General features: G+C 31.4%; 2 protein-coding genes and 1 long non-coding RNA gene across 4 annotated transcripts; 2 read left to right on the top strand and 1 right to left on the bottom strand.

Moving 5' to 3' along the window:
• Positions 1–9416: 9416 nt before the first annotated feature.
• LOC142231582 (alpha-ketoglutarate-dependent dioxygenase alkB homolog 7, mitochondrial) lies at positions 9417–10664 on the bottom strand. Of its 2 annotated transcripts, none has more exons than XM_075302217.1 (5): positions 10476–10664; positions 10144–10316; positions 9925–10092; positions 9678–9853; positions 9417–9617 (listed from the first exon to the last, which is right to left on the bottom strand). In XM_075302217.1, exons 1-5 carry the CDS (start codon positions 10651–10653, stop codon positions 9500–9502), a joined length of 813 nt encoding a protein of 270 aa, XP_075158332.1. In that variant the 5' UTR covers positions 10654–10664; the 3' UTR covers positions 9417–9499. The 2 variants fall into 2 exon arrangements, with proteins under 2 accessions (XP_075158332.1, XP_075158333.1); XM_075302218.1 differs by having other exon boundaries at positions 10377–10662.
• Positions 10665–11377: 713 nt separating this feature from the next.
• LOC142230332 (uncharacterized) lies at positions 11378–12470 on the top strand. The gene is made up of 3 exons (XR_012720657.1): positions 11378–11689; positions 11754–11859; positions 11925–12470. It is a non-coding gene; the product is annotated as an uncharacterized LOC142230332 (long non-coding RNA).
• Positions 12471–13814: 1344 nt separating this feature from the next.
• LOC142228303 (pyruvate dehydrogenase phosphatase regulatory subunit, mitochondrial) lies at positions 13815–17412 on the top strand. Its single transcript, XM_075298698.1, has 5 exons — positions 13815–14933; positions 14997–15569; positions 15634–15931; positions 15997–16480; positions 16537–17412. The coding sequence occupies exons 1-5, from the start codon at positions 13940–13942 to the stop codon at positions 16993–16995; spliced, it is 2808 nt and encodes a 935-aa protein (XP_075154813.1). The 5' UTR covers positions 13815–13939; the 3' UTR covers positions 16996–17412.
• The last annotated feature ends 2561 nt before the right edge of the window (positions 17413–19973 follow it).

The following is a 19973-nucleotide window of genomic DNA, read 5'->3' on the forward strand; positions in this document are numbered from 1 at the left end:
TAATCAAGGAGAGCTAATTGAAAATATTTTATGAAATAATTTTTCTCAACATTCTATACACTTTTGGAGGATATTGCCAGTAATACAATCCATTCTACACAAAAAAAAAAATTTCTAATTCAATCACGAAATTAATTGATCCAATTAATTTTTTAATTGAAATGTCTTCAATCACAGAAATGATAGTATCAATTAAAAAATTAATTGAAGGTCAATTAAAAAATTAATTAAAGGTCAATTAAAAAATTTATTGATCCAACTAAAAAATTAATTGATGCTATTAATTTTTGTGATTGATTTTTGTTTCAATTAAAAATTTTGTTGAATCAATTAAATTTTTAATTGAATATTTTTTAAAACTCTATTAAAATTTTAATTGAAAAAATTTTCGTGATTTTTTTTTTCGGTGTAGGGTTTTGGGTTTGTGAATGTTATACAAAAACTTATTTTTTCTAAATAATTTGAAGATATTCCAACAAATTTTAATTTATAGATGGCAACACTATATGTTTTTTCTTCTAATGATCAGTTTCTCTTAATCGCAGGAATGACTACACAGAAAACATGCTCAAGAAAACTTTTGCAATTAAAATTTTAATTGAGTTTTAAAAAATATTCAATTAAAAATTGAATTGATTCAACAAATTTTTTAATTGAAACAAAAATCAATCACAAAAAATAATAGTATCAATTAATTTTTTAATTGTCTTTCAATTAATTTTTTAATTGATACTATCATTTCTGTGATTGAAGACATTTCAATTAAACAATTAATTGGATTAATTTATTTCGTGATTGAATCAGAAATTGTTTTTTGTTTGCAGAAAAAAATATCACAAAAATATTTCCAATTAAAAGTTGATTAAGTTGAAACTTTTTTTAATTGATACAATAACCTTTTTAATCAAAATAGAAACATTAAGTTAAGTCAATGATTGAAAATTTTAAAAATTTTAATTAAAAAATTAATTGATACAATTAACTTTTTGGTCAAATTCGGTAGACTAAGTCAATTAAAAAAATCATTGAAAAGTTGATGGAAACTAAAAATTTATTTCAAACCATTGAAAATAGTTACGTTTTTAATGAGAAAAATTAATTGAGCTTTGCAATCAACATCAATTAAATTTTTAAATAATTTTTAAAATAAAATTTTAAATATTTTTTAATTTTTAAAATAGTTTTTAAAGTTATATTGATTTACTAAACTTTTGCAATTAAAATTTTAATTGAGTTTTAAAAAATATTTTAATTAAAAATTGAATTGATTCAACAAATTTTTTAATTGAAACAAAAATCAATCACAAACACTAATAGTATCAATTAATTTTTTAATTGCCTTTCAATTAATTTTTTAAGTGATACTATCATTTCTGTGATTGAAGACATTTCAATTAAAAAGTTAGTTGGATCCATTAATTTCCTGATTGAATCAGAAATTGAATTGAAGTTGAAAATTATACCAATTAATAAATGGATATAAATAATTTTTTAATCAAAATAGAAACATTAAGTTAAGTCAATGATTGAAAATTTTAAAAATTTTAATTAAAAAATTAATTGATACAATAAACTTTTTGATCAAACTCGGAAGACTAAGTCAATTAAAAAAAGTCATGGAAAAGTTGATGGAAACTAAAAATTTATTTCAAACCATTGAAAATAGTTACGTTGTTAATGAAAAAAATTAATTAAGCTTTGCAATCAACATCAATTAAATTTTTAAATAATTTTTAAAATAAAATTTTAAATATTTTTTAATTTTTAAAATAATTTTTAAAGTTATATTGATTTACAAAACAAAGTACCCACAATTAAGACGAGTACTATGTCCAGTTTCTTTACCAAATTTTTTTTTTCTGATTGATTATTAATTTTTTAATTGAAATGTCTTCAATCACAGAAATGATAGTATAAATTAAAAAATTGAAATGAAGGTCAATGCAAAAGTTAATTTATCCAATTAAAAAAATAATTGATACCATTAATTTTTGTGATTGATTTTTGTTTCAATTAAAAAATTTGTTGAATCAATTAAATTTTCAATTGAATATTTTTTAAAACTCAATTAAAATTTTAACTGGAAAAATTTTCGTGAAATGTTTTTCTGTGAACGTTTCGCTGCTTCTTCAGGGATAGTATTTTATTGAATATTTAATCTTTGATCGGCTTATTCTCGATTGCACTTAACTATAAAGTTTTCTTATTCGCTAACATAACGTAAGACAAACACAAAATTCTTTAATAATTGCAGAAAATAATCAAATACACACAAAAAATTTTTTTCTGGTTCAATCACGAAATTAATTGATCTAATTAATTTTTTAATTGAAATGTCTTCAATCACAGAAATGATAGTATCAATTAAAAAATTAATTGAAGGCCAATTAAAAAATTAATTGATCCAATTAAAAATTAATTGATACGATTAATTTGTGATTGATTTTTGTTTCAATTAAAAAATTTGTTGAATCAATTAAATTTTTAATTGAATATTTTTTAAAACTCAATTAAAATTTTAATTGGAAAATTTTTCGTGAAATTTTTTTCTGTGTAAAAACTAAATATCACAGAGCTTTCCTATTATCTAAATCACAGTTGAATATTGTCTCGATAGAGATGCAATAAATTGATATTTTATTCACATTAAAATACCTGACCTTAAAAGCCCAAAAATAACAGAAGAAAAATAGAATAAATAATTATTTATTTTTTTTATAAAAAACAGACATAAACTCTCTAAATTTTTTGATTATTATTATTTTTAACTTTAATATCCCCGTCGAAGACTGTTGACATAAGCGTAGGAAGGCCTCTGGGGAGGGGGCTTCGACCCCACTAGAAAAATTGTAGCCCCCCGCAGAATTTGAAAACCTATTTGCGACTTTGCATTGCAGTAGCAGTTGCTGATGGCATATATAACTTATTTCTTAACATTGTCTTCTAAATCGAAAGTTAGTTTCTTTATTATAAGGTGAATTAAACAAATTTGTGATACTTTGCCGAATAATTTTTTTAAGTTTTTTTTTGATTTTTAACGCATTATTACGCTTGTCTGAAACATTTGACCTCTAATATTTCCAACAATTATTAGAAAATAAAATTTTTCGAGAATGGATTTAGAATTTTTGTGGCAAAATTTGAAAAATGTGTAGCATTTTATAAACACTTACCCTTTTTAGCCTATTAAAAAAAATACCCATTAAAAAAAGACGAGTTATAAAAATTTAATTAAAACAACTTCCTGCGTAGTTAAAATAATTAACTTCTTTGTAAGGACATTTTTGGAAGTACTTATAAAGTTGTGCCTTTAGAACACAACTTTAAAAGTAAAGGAAAAAGTGTGAAACTACTTTTAGTTTCTTTTTTTTTAATTAAATGTCTGGTTATGTTGAAGTCTGATTTTTTTATTCATTTTTATAAAATAAAACATTAATTGATTTTAATTAATAATTAATTTTTTAATTAATAATTAATTTTAAAATAATTAACTTCTTTGTAAGGACATTTTTGGAAGTACTTATAAAGTTGTGCCTTTAGAACACAACTTTAAAAGTAAAGGAAAAAGTGTGAAACTACTTTTAGTTGCTTTTTTTTTAATTAAATGTCTGGTTATGTTGAAGTCTGATTTTTTTATTCATTTTTATAAAATAAAACATTAATTGATTTTAATTAATAATTAATTTTTTGCTAGGGGGGCTATAGCACCCCCCCCCCCCCTAGGAAAATTGTCTAGCTACGCTAATGACTGTTGAAATATTGGATAATAAATTTAATAAGTAATTAAAAATCGTAAAAAAAAACAACAGATCAACAAAACTAAGGACATTTCTTTTTTAACTTCAATTTCTTATTAAAATTTAATTAGCCCTCCTTGATATGTATGTATGTATATTCGTTGAACATGAATTCGTAAGAAATTTTAAAATAAAATCATCTTGTTTAGAAAATTAAAACTATACTTTTATATAGGAATAATTTATATGTTCCAATAAAAACTAAAACAAACAAAAATCTGTACGAAATTAAAAAGAAACCAAAAAAGTATAACTAAAATTGATTGTTAAAATTTTTTTGTGGTAATTAAAATAAAAGAAAACCAGCAATTAGTTGTTATTAAACGAGTTTATATACCAAAAATATACATACATTTGTTGTTTTGTAGAACCAACAAAATAAAAATTGGAAATTATTATAACTATAATAAAACGCATTTATATGTTTTACATAGAGAAAAAAAAACAACAAAAAATAACAACCAAAAAAAGGGGTCTAACTACACTCAAACTAAAACCTGTAAAAGATTTTAAACAACAACATCTTCAACACAAAAAATGTAAATACAATTGAATAGACTATACGTTGAAAATCCTCATGAAGAAATCAAAGAAAAAAACCTCAAGTAAATTAAATAGTCCCCTGGAATTAATACTCAGCTCAAGAACCTACAACTTTGCATGAGATTTAGTTGTAAATTAGGCCAAGAAAAATAAAACCAAAAAGTGTTTATGAGAACAAAATAAAAATGGAAAAACAAAAACAAAATTAGAAAGCAAATACCTATTATATTAACTATAATATTGTGTAGGTAATCGTAGATTAAGGACTCATTGTAGTGAGTAAATCTTATTGATTTTACAAAATTTTAAATAATAGGGCAAAAAGAGAAAACACCACATTCCCAAAACATACTCTATATATATACACACACATACATACATATGTACACAAACCTAGAAAAACTGATAAAAATCGAAAAACTCTCGACTAAAGCAGGTGCTTCGACTGTGATCTGAAAAATGCATGTTATCTCTCTAACTCAAGGATAACACGAAAGTAACGAAGAATGTCTCAAAATTGCCAAAACAAATATATGAGAGACAACCGATTAGAAAATCATCAACGAATTGTGAAAACAAAAAACTCCTTATCTACAAAAGTCTTAACTTTAAAATGATAAACAACATATATGAGAACAAAAAGTCAATTCCTCATTAGCTATTACTATGTCTTAAAACCCTAAAAAACATACCACAGCCAACCACCATCCACCCACCACACATCTAATATTCCCCCATGGAAAACTGTTATCATACAAAATTTCCCACAAAAAAAAATCCCTAAAAATAATACAATTTGTATATTAACTCTAGGCTATGTTTACAAAAATTACAAATTTTATAGGAACTATAACTATCGTTCGTAAAGGTTGAATTGGAAGAAAATCGGAAAATTTCTATGAATAAGCAATCTCCATGATTTAATTTTATTTTTGGATTCCTTAAATGGAATCCCTAAATCTTTCTCATGAAAAATTAAGTAATTCTAAACATTTAACGCTGACAAAAGTAATATATTGGCTGTGTATAATAGTAAATAGTGAGACAAAATTCTGTCCATCTTCGAATGAATGTAAACCACAGTACACACCAGAGACCCATTTTTTTCGATGAAATGAGTGTTAGCATTTTCCGCTATTGCACCCGTCAAATTATCCACTAAAAAATCAAATTAAAAGAATCCGAACTGCTATGAGATTAGTTGTACAACTAATCTTATACACATATTTGCATTAGCTCCGTTCAAGTACCCGATAATTTTTGATAAACCTCCATGTTCTGATATTCGGAATCGCAAAATTTTCGTTTGGTGATATTATCTTAATCCCAAAACCTAGGGAGCCACCGTGGTGCAATGGTTAGCATGCCCGCCTTGCATACACAAGGTCGTGGGTTCGATTCCTGCTACGACCGAACACCAACAAGTTTTTCAGCGGTGGATTATCCCACCTCAGTAATGCTGGTGACATTTCTGAGGGTTTCAAAGCTTCTCTAAGTAGTTTAACTGGAATGTGGAACGCCGTTCGGACTCGGCTATAAAAAGGAGGTCCCTTGTCATTGAGCTTAACATGGAATCGGGCAGCACTCAGTGATAAGAGAGAAGTTCACCACTGTGGTATCACAATGGACTGAATAGTCTAAGTGAGCTTGATAAATCGGGCTGCCACATAACCTAACCTAACCTAACACTTGGCAATATAGTTATCTTTAATAAGAAGTCCAGATTAAAATAGGATTTCATTCCAAACGTATATCCATATTTTCATTATAACAAATATGAATTCTTGTGATTTGCGATTCCGAATATCTGAACATGGAGGAATATAATAAATTTTTACTGAAAGCCGTTGGTTTAATAAAAAAAACCTAGCAAACGACAGCCAGAGGAAGAGATCAAATTTGAGAAATAGAGAAGTTGGAAGTTTTTCGCATAGATTTTATCCCAGTAAAAACTTGTAAGCTGTTTTTAATCATAAGCATACATGCAATATATTTTTAGTGTCAATATGAGAGTTATAAACAGAGAATGAAGCCGCCGAGTCGCGCCGCCGATTTTACCCGTCGCCGACCCGTTTTTAGCAGTCGACGCCGAATATGTCGACTCATCTCGACTCAAATTTAGCCGCCAATTAATCTAAAATATTGATTTATATCAGAAAAATTTAATAATATTTGTTATAGTTTTTGCCAAAAATTTTGAACTTTCCACTTTCAATCATTTAGTATCAAGTTGCTATAATAGTTTTACAAAAATTTAGCTCAAAAAATTTGAATGAAATGTAAATTTGATTTTATTTCTATAGAAAATTTTGTCAAAATTTTATTTCCGTAGAAAATTTTGTCAACATTTTATTTCTATAGAAAATTTTGTCAAAATGTGATTTCTATAGAAAAATTTGTCAAAATTTTATTGCTATTTGATTGTACAACTAATCTCATTACAATTCGGAAAACTTCAAATTGATTTTATAATAGATAATTTTGCGCCGCCGAACAGACAATTTTTTATCGGCTTAGCCGTCAAGCCGCCGCCGCCGACAAAAATTGGTCGGCTTCATTCTCTGGTTATAGCAAAACATATGAATAATGGAAGTTTTATCGAAAGTCACTCCTTCCGTTACTCCTCGGCGGAGTAACTTTGTTTATGATCAATTGAAAAAATATGTAGCATACTTTCAGGCGGTTGTAAAAATTGTTTATTATTTATTAAAGCCCAGATCACATAAGCATTTTTAATTGGATAAAATGTTAAATATAATATAGCAGTGTCAGAGTAATAAAGTAAAAAGTTACAAAGCTACAAAAAAAACACAAAAAAGGTGGCCAAAAATGAAAAAGGATAGCATTTAGTGGTCGCCGTGGGTGGATTTCAATGCAGTCTTTAGGATATAATATTCGGCATTTATTGTGACCCAACGGTCGGTAAACACGAGGAGGAGAGACCTTTAGCCTTTACGGCGGCCTACATCATTACCAAGCATTAGCACATAATTACCAACATAAACAATTAGAAGTGTAGCAAAAAATATGACTATGGAAATTTTATAGAAAATCACTCCTTCACATGAGTGACTCGGATTATACTCTATAGTAAAATTTAGTAGCATACTTTCAGGCGGTTGCTTAAATGTCCCGACCATATCATTATTTTTAATGGGATTTGAAATAAAATTTTAAATACAAATACAAGAAAGTAAAAAGTGACAAAATAACACAAAAAGGTGGCCTAAAAATGAAAAAAGGTGGCATTTAGTGGTCGCCGTATATAAGATTTCAATACAGTCTTTAGGATATAATATTCGGCATTTATTGTGACCCAACGGTAAAGCCGACCCTTTCTAGAATTTTTTACAAAATCCTCAAATATATCCACAAATTCATTTATGTGATTGCCAATTCATAGAATTCTTGAATTCTCCTCTATTCAACTTTTAATAATATGTATATAATAGGAAAATTTCTTCTGTGCCTTCTTTTCCTTATCAAAAAATAAAAACGAAAATAAAATAAAATCTCTAAACAAAATCCTAAAAAATCTATAAAACAAATCTACAAAGAAAAAACTTAAAAAAATCTATTTAAATTTCTATAAAACCGCTAAACTAACTAAAGGTATAGAAATCTTCCAAATATTCCATTTATACCTATCCTCCTACTCCAAACCAAATAACCAAAATTCATAATAAACTCTGAATTAAGGTTACTATTACCATAAAAAAAACTCTTACATTTTTTTCAAACTCATTATTCATCATATCGTTAAAAAAATTATATAAATCCCTGCTTTCAAAAAAGAAAATCATTTAAATCATTGCCATGTACATTTAGCTATGTCTATTAACTGAGTTTTTTAAACATTTCCCCCTAAAAAAAGAGCCTAATATATTTAAGCTCAAAGTCAACCAAATTATTGTTATATTTACATTTGAAGTTAAACACATAAAACCCCCCCCCCCCCCCCCCCCCCAAAAAAAAGAGATAAGAGCCCATTGTTAAATTGTTAACTAGAGAAAAAGAAACTATTAGGGGCCAGTGTACTATATATCTACATAACTACAGGAGAAGAAAAAACAACAAACATCTACAAGATATTAAACTCAGGATTTAACTTCCAATGTAAGTGTAACAGAAATCCCAGAACACTAAAAAAAAAACACCTAAAACATTGCTTAGTCTTGTTGATTATTTATTAGGATTATAAAAAAGAAACTATGAAAAAAAATCTCCAAAATCATAAAGTAATTGCAAATTATTATAAATGTAAAGCGAAAGCAAACAGTAAAAATTTTATTAAATTAGCGACGAACAAAGTTATATGATTAAGTGATTAATTTAATACTTTGTTTTAGTTTAGTAAATAAAATTGTTTAATTAGGAAAAACAAACAAAAACTACATAAGAATTAAACAAACAAAAAACCCAATAATTCACAAATGAGAAGTATATACACATACCTACATATAACCAATATTGAAAATAAAATTTGTTAAATAAGCCCCATATATAAAACAAAAATTAGAAGAAAACTTGAAAATTTAGTAAATATTTTAGAATTGTACAAAAAAAAAAAACAAATTAATATGTATTTCAAAACAAACAAAAAAAATGTCGAAATAAAATTATAAATGAAAAAATTAATAGAATGGTTTAGGTCTTTAGTTATGGTCATTAAAGGTGGTAAGTTTGGTATTATATAAACAATGCATTGTTGGGCAAGACGGAAAAAAAATTAATTCCATACCATGATTAATTGAATTCTGTCTTATAACATAGATTTCCTGAGCAAAAAAAATATATATATATATATATATATATATTACGATCAGCCTGCACTTAAAATTTAACCTTTTCCAAACTTGAGTATGATACGTTTATTATGACCTCACAATTACTACCCGACCGGGAGATAATAATTCTTAAGTCATTGTACATACTAAAGAGTAGTGGCGTTAGTCAACTAGTACAACTAGTACAACGCCCAAAGTCATTTGATTACTATTGATAATGCCGACCTTAAACCTAATTATTACCATTGTTGGCTTTTTACTTACAGAATTATTCAAAAATTATTCAAAATAAATATATATCTTTTTCTTTATTTTCTATATATACAATTATGTTTAATCATTTAGAGTTTAACAATAAACCAAAACGCACTGTTAAGGTTCATTTCGGCATATAATTGAGATACGCCTGTCTTTTTGTACTGGGTTTCCCATAAAACTAGACTGTTGTTTACCCAGAATCTCATGGGTAAAATCATAACGGGCGTAATGGCTTTAAGGGATAATTTTTTTCCATTCAGTTTATTCCCTTGTAGAAAGACAAACTACTTACCTCATAATGTAAAGTGACCTCCGAGGCAATAGAATGTCGGCATAAAAATTATTCTCTAATACAGCTTTTGGTTGACTGCGATAATCATCCGATTGATCAACTTTATTAATGGCATAAACCAAACGCATTACCGAATCGGAAAGTAAACTTATACCAGCTATTGTATGGCCACAGTACTGCAATGGTAGAGAACGAGATACAATTATGTCCTTTGATATATACAATTGTACAATTGTCTTATTCTTACCCTAGTGCTATCTATGTGGGGTTTTATTACACCTTCTGCTGCCAAATCCAGTATATGTATATAAGGCATAATTTCCTCCTGGAAACCTTCAATTCTTACACGCTCCAACACTTGCCGATTGTGGGGATACCAATGTTTACGTTCTGTTTCTCTAAACCCATGAATAGCCTGCAATATGTAAATTTATTACGAGCAAACAGATAATCCTTTACAGCATACATCATCCCAATGATCGAATTCATAACGTAACCGTTTCATATAGGGCTCAATTTCTTCAAGAAGTTTTGTTTCTTCCTCCTTGGTTATAAAATCACTTAGAACTCTCATATCACTTTTGAATTTCTCTTTGTTTGGAACTGACCATTCTCCCCTAAAGTGTAATAGATTGGACTCTGCAAAAGAAATTAAACAAGTAATTAAAGACAGGCTATCAAAATCAGCAACAAACACACAGAAATGTGTGCATCGGAATGAAAGGTTATTAACTTCCATAAACTGTCCAGTTTGTGTTTCCTGATTTAAGGTACCAAAGTTACGAAATCACTACTTTCCTTCATGTAAGTTTTCAGCTCTGTTGCTAAGTGGCCGCACACTATATGTTACTTTTAAGAGACTGACCAATGGGTTTTGCCGGTTATTCCATAAATAATTGCCATGTTTATACACAAATAATGAACTACGAATAAATGCCGCCATCACTACAGGTCCAATTGGAAAAAATAAAAACATCTGATTGAGAGGCAAAAATTGGCTAGTGTTGCCAATACCCGTCAGTCACGTAATCTGCTATTTACATTTGACTCCATTATGCGCCGTCCAGATTATACGTTTATTCGGATGACAGAGCTCGTGTCGAACATATACCATATATTGGCCACATTATAAGTTAAGTCCGAAGACATAATCGATACTGTTGCATGTTTATGGGATCGATAACACATTTTCCGATTTTTTAGTCATCGACAACAATTCGTATCGATTGGCCACACCGTAAAATTCTTTACAAACACAGACATTCCGTTCAGAAACACTTATAGTCTGGACGAAGCATAAGAAACACAGGCATTTCTGCAATAAAATTAATGATGGACCGCCAATTCTGGTTGAAAATATAAGAAATATATAAATCTAAAACAGAATTATGGCAAAAACGTAGATAAATTCCACTTCCATTCAATCAAAAACCCAGGCGAGAATATTTTGAAATTTATCAACTAACAGCCTGTTTCTGTATGTCGAACGAACTCTATCGATCGACTGAAATGCATAGAAACATCTGTTTTTTGGTTATAAATTCAGCTGTTTGTTTCCATCTCAGTCGATCGACAGAGCTTGTTCGACATACTGAAACAGGCTGTAATTTGTGATACATTAAATGTGGATTACTTCAGCATTAATTGTATTGCCACATATACCCGGATTTTTATTGTTTTCAACCCAATAAACACAGGATGAGCGTTTTTCAAATGCAACAACTTTTCAGTTTGAGGGTAAATATAATTTTCAACATAAATTCAACATGACTTGAAATAGCTCATCTTCAAATTGTTTGCGAATTACTTCCAATTTGCCAAAATGTTGACGAAATCTTTGAAAAGGTGTTGAAGATAATATGAGAAAACTTTGACAAAACACTACCCTAAAATGCAACGAAAAAACCATGTGGTTTTCAATACTTATTTGTGCAACGAAGTTCGTGGTCAATTGCAAGAAATAAAAAAAATGGAAAATTTTAGACAAATAACCAAATAGTTTATAAAAATAGGTAAGTGAAAATAAAAAATGAAATAAAACTTTAAGGAAGTCACTAAATGTATATCTCTTTGTAGAAAACTAAAATTATGGATTCTACGTTCTTGAAAACATTAAATAGCTGACTAATGAAAAAATGGTGGACAATTAACTGGAACTGCTTCAAATAGTTTATAATAATTGGTACGTCAATATGAAAAATTAAATCAACACTTTAAAGAAGTCACTAAATTTAAATCTCTTTGCAGAAAACTAAAATCTTTGGATGCTACATTCTTGCAATCAATAAAAAGCCGACCAATGAAAAATGAGTGGCTTATCGACAAGAAAAAGTTTCCAGAAACATTACAAGTGCAACCAATTAAAATTGTTAAAAACAACAAATTGTTGAAATCAACAACTTCTGGATGAAAATGTGCATCACATCATCAGTTTATTTCATATGCTATTATCAGTTTAAAATGGATATTTTGTGAATTCCTTCTGCTGGAAATCAATTCTAACACGCGGTCCAGTACGTTCCTAATTTCAAATTGCCCGCATGTTAATAAATTTTAATGCTGTTTTATGACACCAAAAGGAAGGAAAACGAGTTATCAATGCAAAAGTGTTTACTAATAATGTTTAAGATATTTAAAGTTTTGTTGTTTGTTTTTTTTTTTTTGTTCTTATTTGTTGATATGTTTAATAAGATTATTATTTATCAATTGGTATTGTAGTGTATTATGTAGTGTAGTGTATTATTATATATTTTATTTTGATGAAAATTAATAAATTATACAAAATTCATAGAATTTTGGCTTTGACTTTCAATTTGAAGTGGGGATATCATTCATACAAATTTAGGTTGAAAAGTATTTGCAACGATGTTAATTTTGAATTTGACTCGCATCGAAAATTGTTTGACAAATTATTGAGTAGCGATGCATTTCAATTTGAGGATAACACTTGAGATATTATTGCTAATGTGTTGAATTTCACTGTTGAGGATAATGTCTGTTTTTTGTTGAGAACGCGATTTTCTCAACAATTTCTCAACTTGAATATTACCCTAATCCTTTGAAAAAATGTTTGAAAAATTGTTGAAGTTTAGCACTTTTCAAACGTTTGTGTTTATTGGGCAAAGTTCCATTTGGCAGGGGATAGCCAACATTTTTTGAATTTGGGGGCGCTTTTGAGAAACCCCACTACGTCGAAAACAGTCGTATACGATATCCAAAACTGCTCGGAAAAGCGCCTTCACTATTGAGAAGTTGTACCACGCCAAGTTACTACAAAAAAGTATCGCATGGGTGTAAGTATTAGGTGCCCTTCTGGATACATTTAGAAGGACGCCAATAAGAGCCCCTTCAAACAATCAGACAAAGTGCATTTTAAGATAGTTGTGAAAGTATCATTGTGGTCAAGTAAAACACAATTGTTTAGATGTTTATTAATTTTATTAAACATTTATAAATTCTCATAAATATAACATTTATACGAATATCACATCACATTTAACATATTTTTATGCATTAATAAAAGATTGATGTTGAGTTACAAGTTGCAAGTTACATGTTGTAGCGTCTATCAGCCAGTGCTTCCCAATGGAGGCAGCGTGTCTGGAAAAATATTTGAAAAGCTATCACTTTATTCCATTTGTTCACCAATATACCTTTCACAATTTTAAGCGAAATAACTATGTTTCAGCACTTTTTATTTAAATAAATTATAAGAAGCTAGTTGCGCTTGGTGTTTCACAAAATATAAAATGGCTCTTGTAACAATAGTGATGGCAAAATAATTTCATGCGAATAGTTATGGCAAAATAATATCATAATTGTTGCTGTGTCACTTACGAGTGTGCTACCACACACTGTGGATGTGGATGAAATGGAACTTTGAAATGCTGGCAGGGTTGTAATGTGCACAATATATTGGACAATTTCGACACGAGCACTGTCGTCCGGAATAACTGATAGTCTGTAAAGCGCATAACTGTGCTATTGGCGTGCCGGATTTGCATTTTTGTATGGGTGGCGCAAGTTTCCGCCAGGTGTGCGTTCTGGGTAATCATTTGTGTGTAATTGATAAAACTTATCGATACTAAAAAAAAGTTGTTATCGATCCAACATTTTGTAGAGGGAGTGAAAACGTAGCGGGTGCAAATCATATGTTTTAGAAGTTATTTTTAATTGACCGACAGAACGTAACAAATCAACTTACCAACCACTTACCATGATAATATAATATAAATTATATCATCAGACCATTACTTATTACAATGTACAAATATGGAAGCACACAAGGCGCGTATTTATTGCGGAAACATCTAACACGCATAAAATGGCTGGAGATTGGAAGCCTATCATCATCATCAACAAGATATATTCACAGAACAGATGGCAGCAATGGTGAAGCCAAAGCAAATGTGTTACGAAAACGTAAATTCACCCCACAAGAACCCTCACAAGTGGTTGACGGCTCACTGCCGCAAGAAGTTCGAGTGGTGATATGTGGCGGAGGTATTATGGGTGCTTCGGTGGCTTACCATTTGGCCTTATTGGGCTGGGGAAAAGATACTCTACTAATCGAACAGGAAAATATAGCAGCTAAAAAACCATGGAGTGGTAGTGGTTTAGTGGGAAGATTTGAATCCGGATACACCGAGCTAAAACTATCCGAATATACAACACAACTGATCAAAGAGTTTACCAAGAAAGGGCTACGCACTGGATGGAGGCAAGTTGGTAGTTTAAACCTGGGACGCACCTACGACAGAATGATTTCATTTAAGCGCATGAAATCCCAAGGTGTTGCATGGAATATTCCCTGGGAGATTTTAAGTCCTGCCGAGTGCAAAGAAAAGTGTCCTCTTATAGAAACCCATGATATTGTGGGCGGCCTGTGGATTCCAGATGATGGGGTGTGTGAACCCCATCTCGTATGTGATGCATTCATAGGAGAAGCTAAAAATATGGGCCTAAGGGTAGTTGAACATTGTGCCGTGAAGAAAATAATGGCTGATGGAGGAAAGGTGACACAAATCAATACAACATCGGGAGATGTGAAATGTGAATTCTTTGTCAATTGTACTGGGTTCTGGGCTCGTGAAATAGGAACACTTTCCAAGCCGAAAATTAAAATACCTTTGAAAGCTGTTGAGCACCACTACTTGAAGACAAAACCCATTGAAGGTGTGAGTCCCATGAATCCCTTTGTTAGAGATTTTGATGGTGGTGTATATTTTCGTGAAAAGGATGGTGGAATACTAGCAGGTTAGTATAATAATGTAGACCATACGAAAAATGGGGAATAATTAAAGCATTTTCTTTCCGCAGGTGGTTTCGAACATGAGGCCAAGGTATCTTTTGAAGATGGTGTCATACCTCTGTCTCAAAAAGAACGAGTCTTTCCACCCGATTGGGATCATTTTCATGACATACTTGATGAGCTATTAAAACGAGTACCAGCTTTGAGGACAGCAAATCTAGATCGTCTCACCAATGTTTTACAGGCCGTGTCGCCAGACTGTAAATGGATTATGGGCGAGTCTCCAGAAATAGAAAATTACTATGTATCGGCTGGTATGAAAACTATTGGAGTTTCTTCGGCGGGGGGCATAGGACGAGCTTTAGCCGACCTTATGGTTAATGGCTGCACCTCATTGGACATACACGAATTGGATATCAGTCGCTTCTTGGGATTGCATAATAACCGTAAATTTTTGACGGATCGTTGTAAGGAGGTACCAGGCAAACATTATCAAATAGCCTATCCCTTTGACGAATTTAAGACAGGCCGAAATTTACGAATGTCTCCCTTGTATCCAGCTTTAAAGGAGGCAGGAGCAGTATTTGGCCAGACAATGGGTTATGAGAGGCCAAGTTATTTTGACCAGAAAGATAAAAGAGGTTAGTATTTTCTTTTCCCCTTTTTGAGAGATTTTTTTAATGCTATTGTGTTTTTCCCATCTAGATGAATTTGGCATGCCTCGTTTTCGCATAGCCGAGACAAAAACCTTTGGAAAACCCCCTTGGTTTGATATTGTTGCTTCCGAATATAATGCTTGTCGTGAAAGAATTGGTTTGGCCGATTACAGTTCATTCACCAAATATGATATATGGTCCAAGGGCAATGAAGCTGTTGAATTACTACAATATCTTTGCTCTAACGACGTAGATGTCCCCGTGGGCTCGATTATTCACACAGGAATGCAAAATGAAAATGGCGGCTATGAAAATGATTGCTCCTTGGCTCGTTTAACCGATACACAGTACGTTCGTTTAGTGTTCTAGTAAATGTATACGATTTGATTATGACGAAGTAAATCTTCTACAGTTACATGATGATCGCCCCAACCATTCAGCAGACCCGATCAATGAGTTGGATACGCAAGAAAATGCCTAGCCACTTGAGGTCTGGAGTTAATGTTTCGGATGTTACTTCCATGTACACTGCCATTTGTATTATGGGTCCCTATTGTCGCGTTTTACTTTCCGAACTCACTGATACGGATTTATCACCCACTAACTTTCCGTTTTTCACATACAAAGAGCTAGATGTGGGTTTGGCAAATGGAATACGTGCCCTAAATATTACACACACAGGAGAATTGGGTTATGTGCTCTATATCCCTAACGAGTATGCCTTGCATGTATACGAGCGCTTATATCAGTCGGGCCATAAATATGGCATACAACATGCAGGCTACTATGCAACACGAACTTTACGCATTGAGAAATTCTATGCATTCTGGGGTCAAGATTTGGATACAAATACAACACCTTTGGAGTGTGGTCGCAGTTGGCGTGTCAAGTTTAATGTTGGTATTATAAATTTGAAGCATAAGCCTTTATTGAGCATTAACTCTCTTCTTAGAAACCCATCGATTTTATTGGACGGGCTGCCTTGCAAAGACAAAAAGAGGAGGGATTGAAGCGCATGTATGTCCAGTTACTGCTGAATGACCATGATCATGAAGTTGATGTTTGGTGCTGGGGAAATGAACCCATATATCGTGATGGTAAATACTGCGGTATGACCACAACGACCGGCTATGGATTTACCCTTGAGAAACAAGTGTGTTTGGGTTTCGTACGCAATGTGGATGAGGAGGGCAACGAACTACCGGTCACCAATGAATTTGTCCTTTCCGGCCATTATGAAGTTGAAGTTGCCGGAATGCGTTTCGAAGCTAAGGTTAATTTACATTCACCCAATTTACCCACCAAATTTCCCGACAGGGAACGTGAGGCCTATCATGCAACCCGTGATAAACCTGGCCAAGATGATTTATTACCATCAGTTACAAAACCCATAGGACGACATACCCATTGATTATAGTATATAGATAGATATTTATTATTATTAGTTTTTGTTATTCGATTTTGTCCTTCTCAACATTGGAAAGAACGAATTGGTCTCAATATTGGCATTTAAATTGAAAAATCGCAAGTCCTCCTTAACTCATGTGCTTCGCCAAAATGAGTATTGCTCAAATTAAATTTTAAATTAAATTCCGAGCATAAAATTACAATTATTTTGAAAAAGTGTCCTTGGTATATTTTACATACAATTTATTTCAAATGTACATATGTATGCATGTAGGGAACTTCCGTCATATTATGTAAATATATGAACCACCCAAAAGTGTTTCGTATGCTCATTCGTACTCAATTATAAAATGACTGGTTTATACGTAGTAGTTGATATAAAACAAAAATAAACATTTTACAGTTTAATACAGTTGAACAATTATTGTGTCTTTTTTTTTAATCCGTAATTCTCTCAAAAAACCTAGTTTTCCTTCTATGACGCTTAGTTTAGAATATATGGCCAAAAGAAGATATTTTTGATTTTTTTAGGAATTGGCTGGAATATTCAAATTTATGGGGGTAATCACGAACTAACGTCCTTTTCGCTCTAGAACGCCTAGTTTGATATATCCAAACAAAAAGTTTTTCATATAAAAAATTGAACTTTTTGGAGATTTAGATGGAATTTTAAAATTTTTAGGAGTGATTAACATCCTTTTCGCTCTAGGACGCTTAGTTTAGGAGATATCAAATTTTTGTTTTTCATATAAAAATTTGATTTTTTGGGATTTGAATGGAATTTGAATGGAATTTTCAAATTGTTGGGGATGATCACGAAATAACATCCTTTTCGCTCTACGACGCATAGTTTAGGAGATATAGCCAAAAGAAGTTTTGCATATAAAAAAATTGAATTTTTTGGGATTTGGATAGAATTTTGAAATTTTTTGGGTTGATTAACGTCCTTTTCGCTCTAGGATGCTTAGTTTAGGAGATATGGCCAAAAGAAGTTTGCCATATAAAAATTTAATTTTTTTTGGGGATCTGGATGGAACTTTCAAATTTTTGGAGGTGATTACGAACAAAAGAAAATTCCGTGAGTCACTATTATCGATTGCTACCATAAACGTAAAACTGTGTTATTGGCACTCAAACCAAATATCAGAGCTCTTTAAAAAGGGAGTTCACCACCTGAATACTCTAAGGGTCAGTTTCTCAATGTCTTGTTATTATTTATCGTGTCGATAAAACAGTTAATCCTATACAAAAAATTACTAACCGGCAGTCTATCCTCCGGTTAAGTGTTGATCGGAGGATCTGACACTATACCTACCTAATCTACCTCTATGGAAGTTGTTTGTGTCTGTTACTATAATGGCTCGCTACGTCTTTATAGACTGCTATTCGATATCGCATGTTCACCTGTTTCTACAAATTTCACATTTCATACAATGGTTAAGGCCTTTGTCCTCTGTGTTTAATTACGGCGCTGTTATAAGCTGCTAAATTTAACAGACTATTAACAGTAAGAAGCATCCTGGATTCTATTAAGCAGAGCAAAGGTATGTATAGTATGTCTATGGCTATGTCTTGCTGTGTATTCACACAGAATTCTGCATCAAATTTGTTTTAGTAGTCAGTAACTGGTCATGCGACCTGCGCATAGAATAACTTTTCCTGGTTCCTGATATAAGCATTTTCCTATGTACTTTTTGCGGACACACACACACATTTACATACAAATTCAGGTTTATCATATCAAGAATACTCGTATGAGCAAAAAAGCTTTCAGCTAAGGTTAAATTTTCCACCCCTCTCTATAATGCCATTGGTGCTCAAAGCTTTATTGGGATCACAGAAAACCACATTAAACTAGAGCAAGTCTATTCACTCATTTCTGCACACAACAACAACCACCATACCAAAACAATGAATTTGTGATTGAAACCTAACAGAGAGCTTGAATGGTGTGCTCCCAGAGATGTGCCCCAAATAGTGACTCTTGTTATAGCAACAAAGAAAAAATGTAGTGAGGTGGTTGAACTTGTAATGCCATAAAATAAGAACTACACTACCTACCACTCGTGTGCTCAGAGTGTATGTATGTTGCGATGTGAATGCATGTGTTTGGTATGTATACAATAAACAAAGTTTTCTACCTCTTCCCATGATTTTGGCGCAATTTCCTCAATGTTCTAGAATTCTTCCCCATACGTACTAGAGGTCCTGCATTTGAAATTGCAGGAAATCCATATAACGCTGGTTGACTCTGGTACATACAGGATAACATGGAGTAAATTCTATAGCCAAGTACAATACAGAGAGGAGAAGAGAGGATTCTGAGCGCTAAAGATAAATATGTAGCATTGTACGTGTGTTTGTTACATTACAAAATGATATCGTGACCCAAGATTTTCGTGTATATGCCTATTTACAGTATTTTGCAAAGCAAATTGGGTACATACACCTATAAATGTATGTATCCATTAAGTAGACAATGATTTTTTTCGATCCTGACCCCTTTTAGCCATAAACAACAATGTACACGCTATTAGAATGTGGTGTGGAGGAGGATGAGGGAGCTTAGGGAACACAAAGGACCAATATTGCATGTATTCATTTTAAGGAAATTAAATCATATGTGACGATTTTAGCAGTAATATAAAAACGTTTGAACTTAATTACTGTCAAGTAAAGCGAAAATGATTTAAGCCTTGTTTACAGTTCATCCTAAAACAAACATTTTATTTGTTGGTCGGTAATGCAGATTTCAGTATGTGTAAACACTGCTGTACCAATATGTAACTCTCGTTTCATGCAAATAAGGTAGTTGCCATGTGTTTCTTATATACCGTTATACAAACGCAGGGAAAATGTCTTTTACGTGCCAATAACATAGTTTTTACCTGTATTTACTGAAGGAGCAAAATGCAAACGATCCATAATGGCGTTCTACTGAAAATATGCGCTACACTTATGAAAACCCCATAAATGGGAGAA

Source organism: Haematobia irritans, chromosome 3 (genome assembly GCF_050003625.1).
Source record: "Haematobia irritans isolate KBUSLIRL chromosome 3, ASM5000362v1, whole genome shotgun sequence".
In the NCBI taxonomy this organism is placed as follows: Eukaryota; Metazoa; Arthropoda; class Insecta; order Diptera; family Muscidae; genus Haematobia; species Haematobia irritans.

Bases quoted from the DNA above. Each gene is read 5' to 3' on its own strand.
- LOC142231582 (XM_075302217.1), bottom strand. From the start codon at position 10,653: ATGTTTTTATTTTTTCCAATTGGACCTGTAGTGATGGCGGCATTTATT. The intron at 10,317-10,475 runs GAAAGTAGTGAT...TTTCTTTTGCAG, and splicing joins AGCTGAAAACTTACATGAAG to AGTCCAATCTATTACACTTT. The intron at 9,618-9,677 runs GTAAGTAGTTTG...TATCCCTTAAAG, and splicing joins AGGTCACTTTACATTATGAG to CCATTACGCCCGTTATGATT.
- LOC142228303 (XM_075298698.1), top strand. From the start codon at position 13,940: ATGTACAAATATGGAAGCACACAAGGCGCGTATTTATTGCGGAAACAT. The intron at 15,932-15,996 runs GTACGTTCGTTT...AATCTTCTACAG, and splicing joins GCTCGTTTAACCGATACACA to TTACATGATGATCGCCCCAA. The intron at 16,481-16,536 runs GTTGGTATTATA...CTCTCTTCTTAG, and splicing joins GTTGGCGTGTCAAGTTTAAT to AAACCCATCGATTTTATTGG.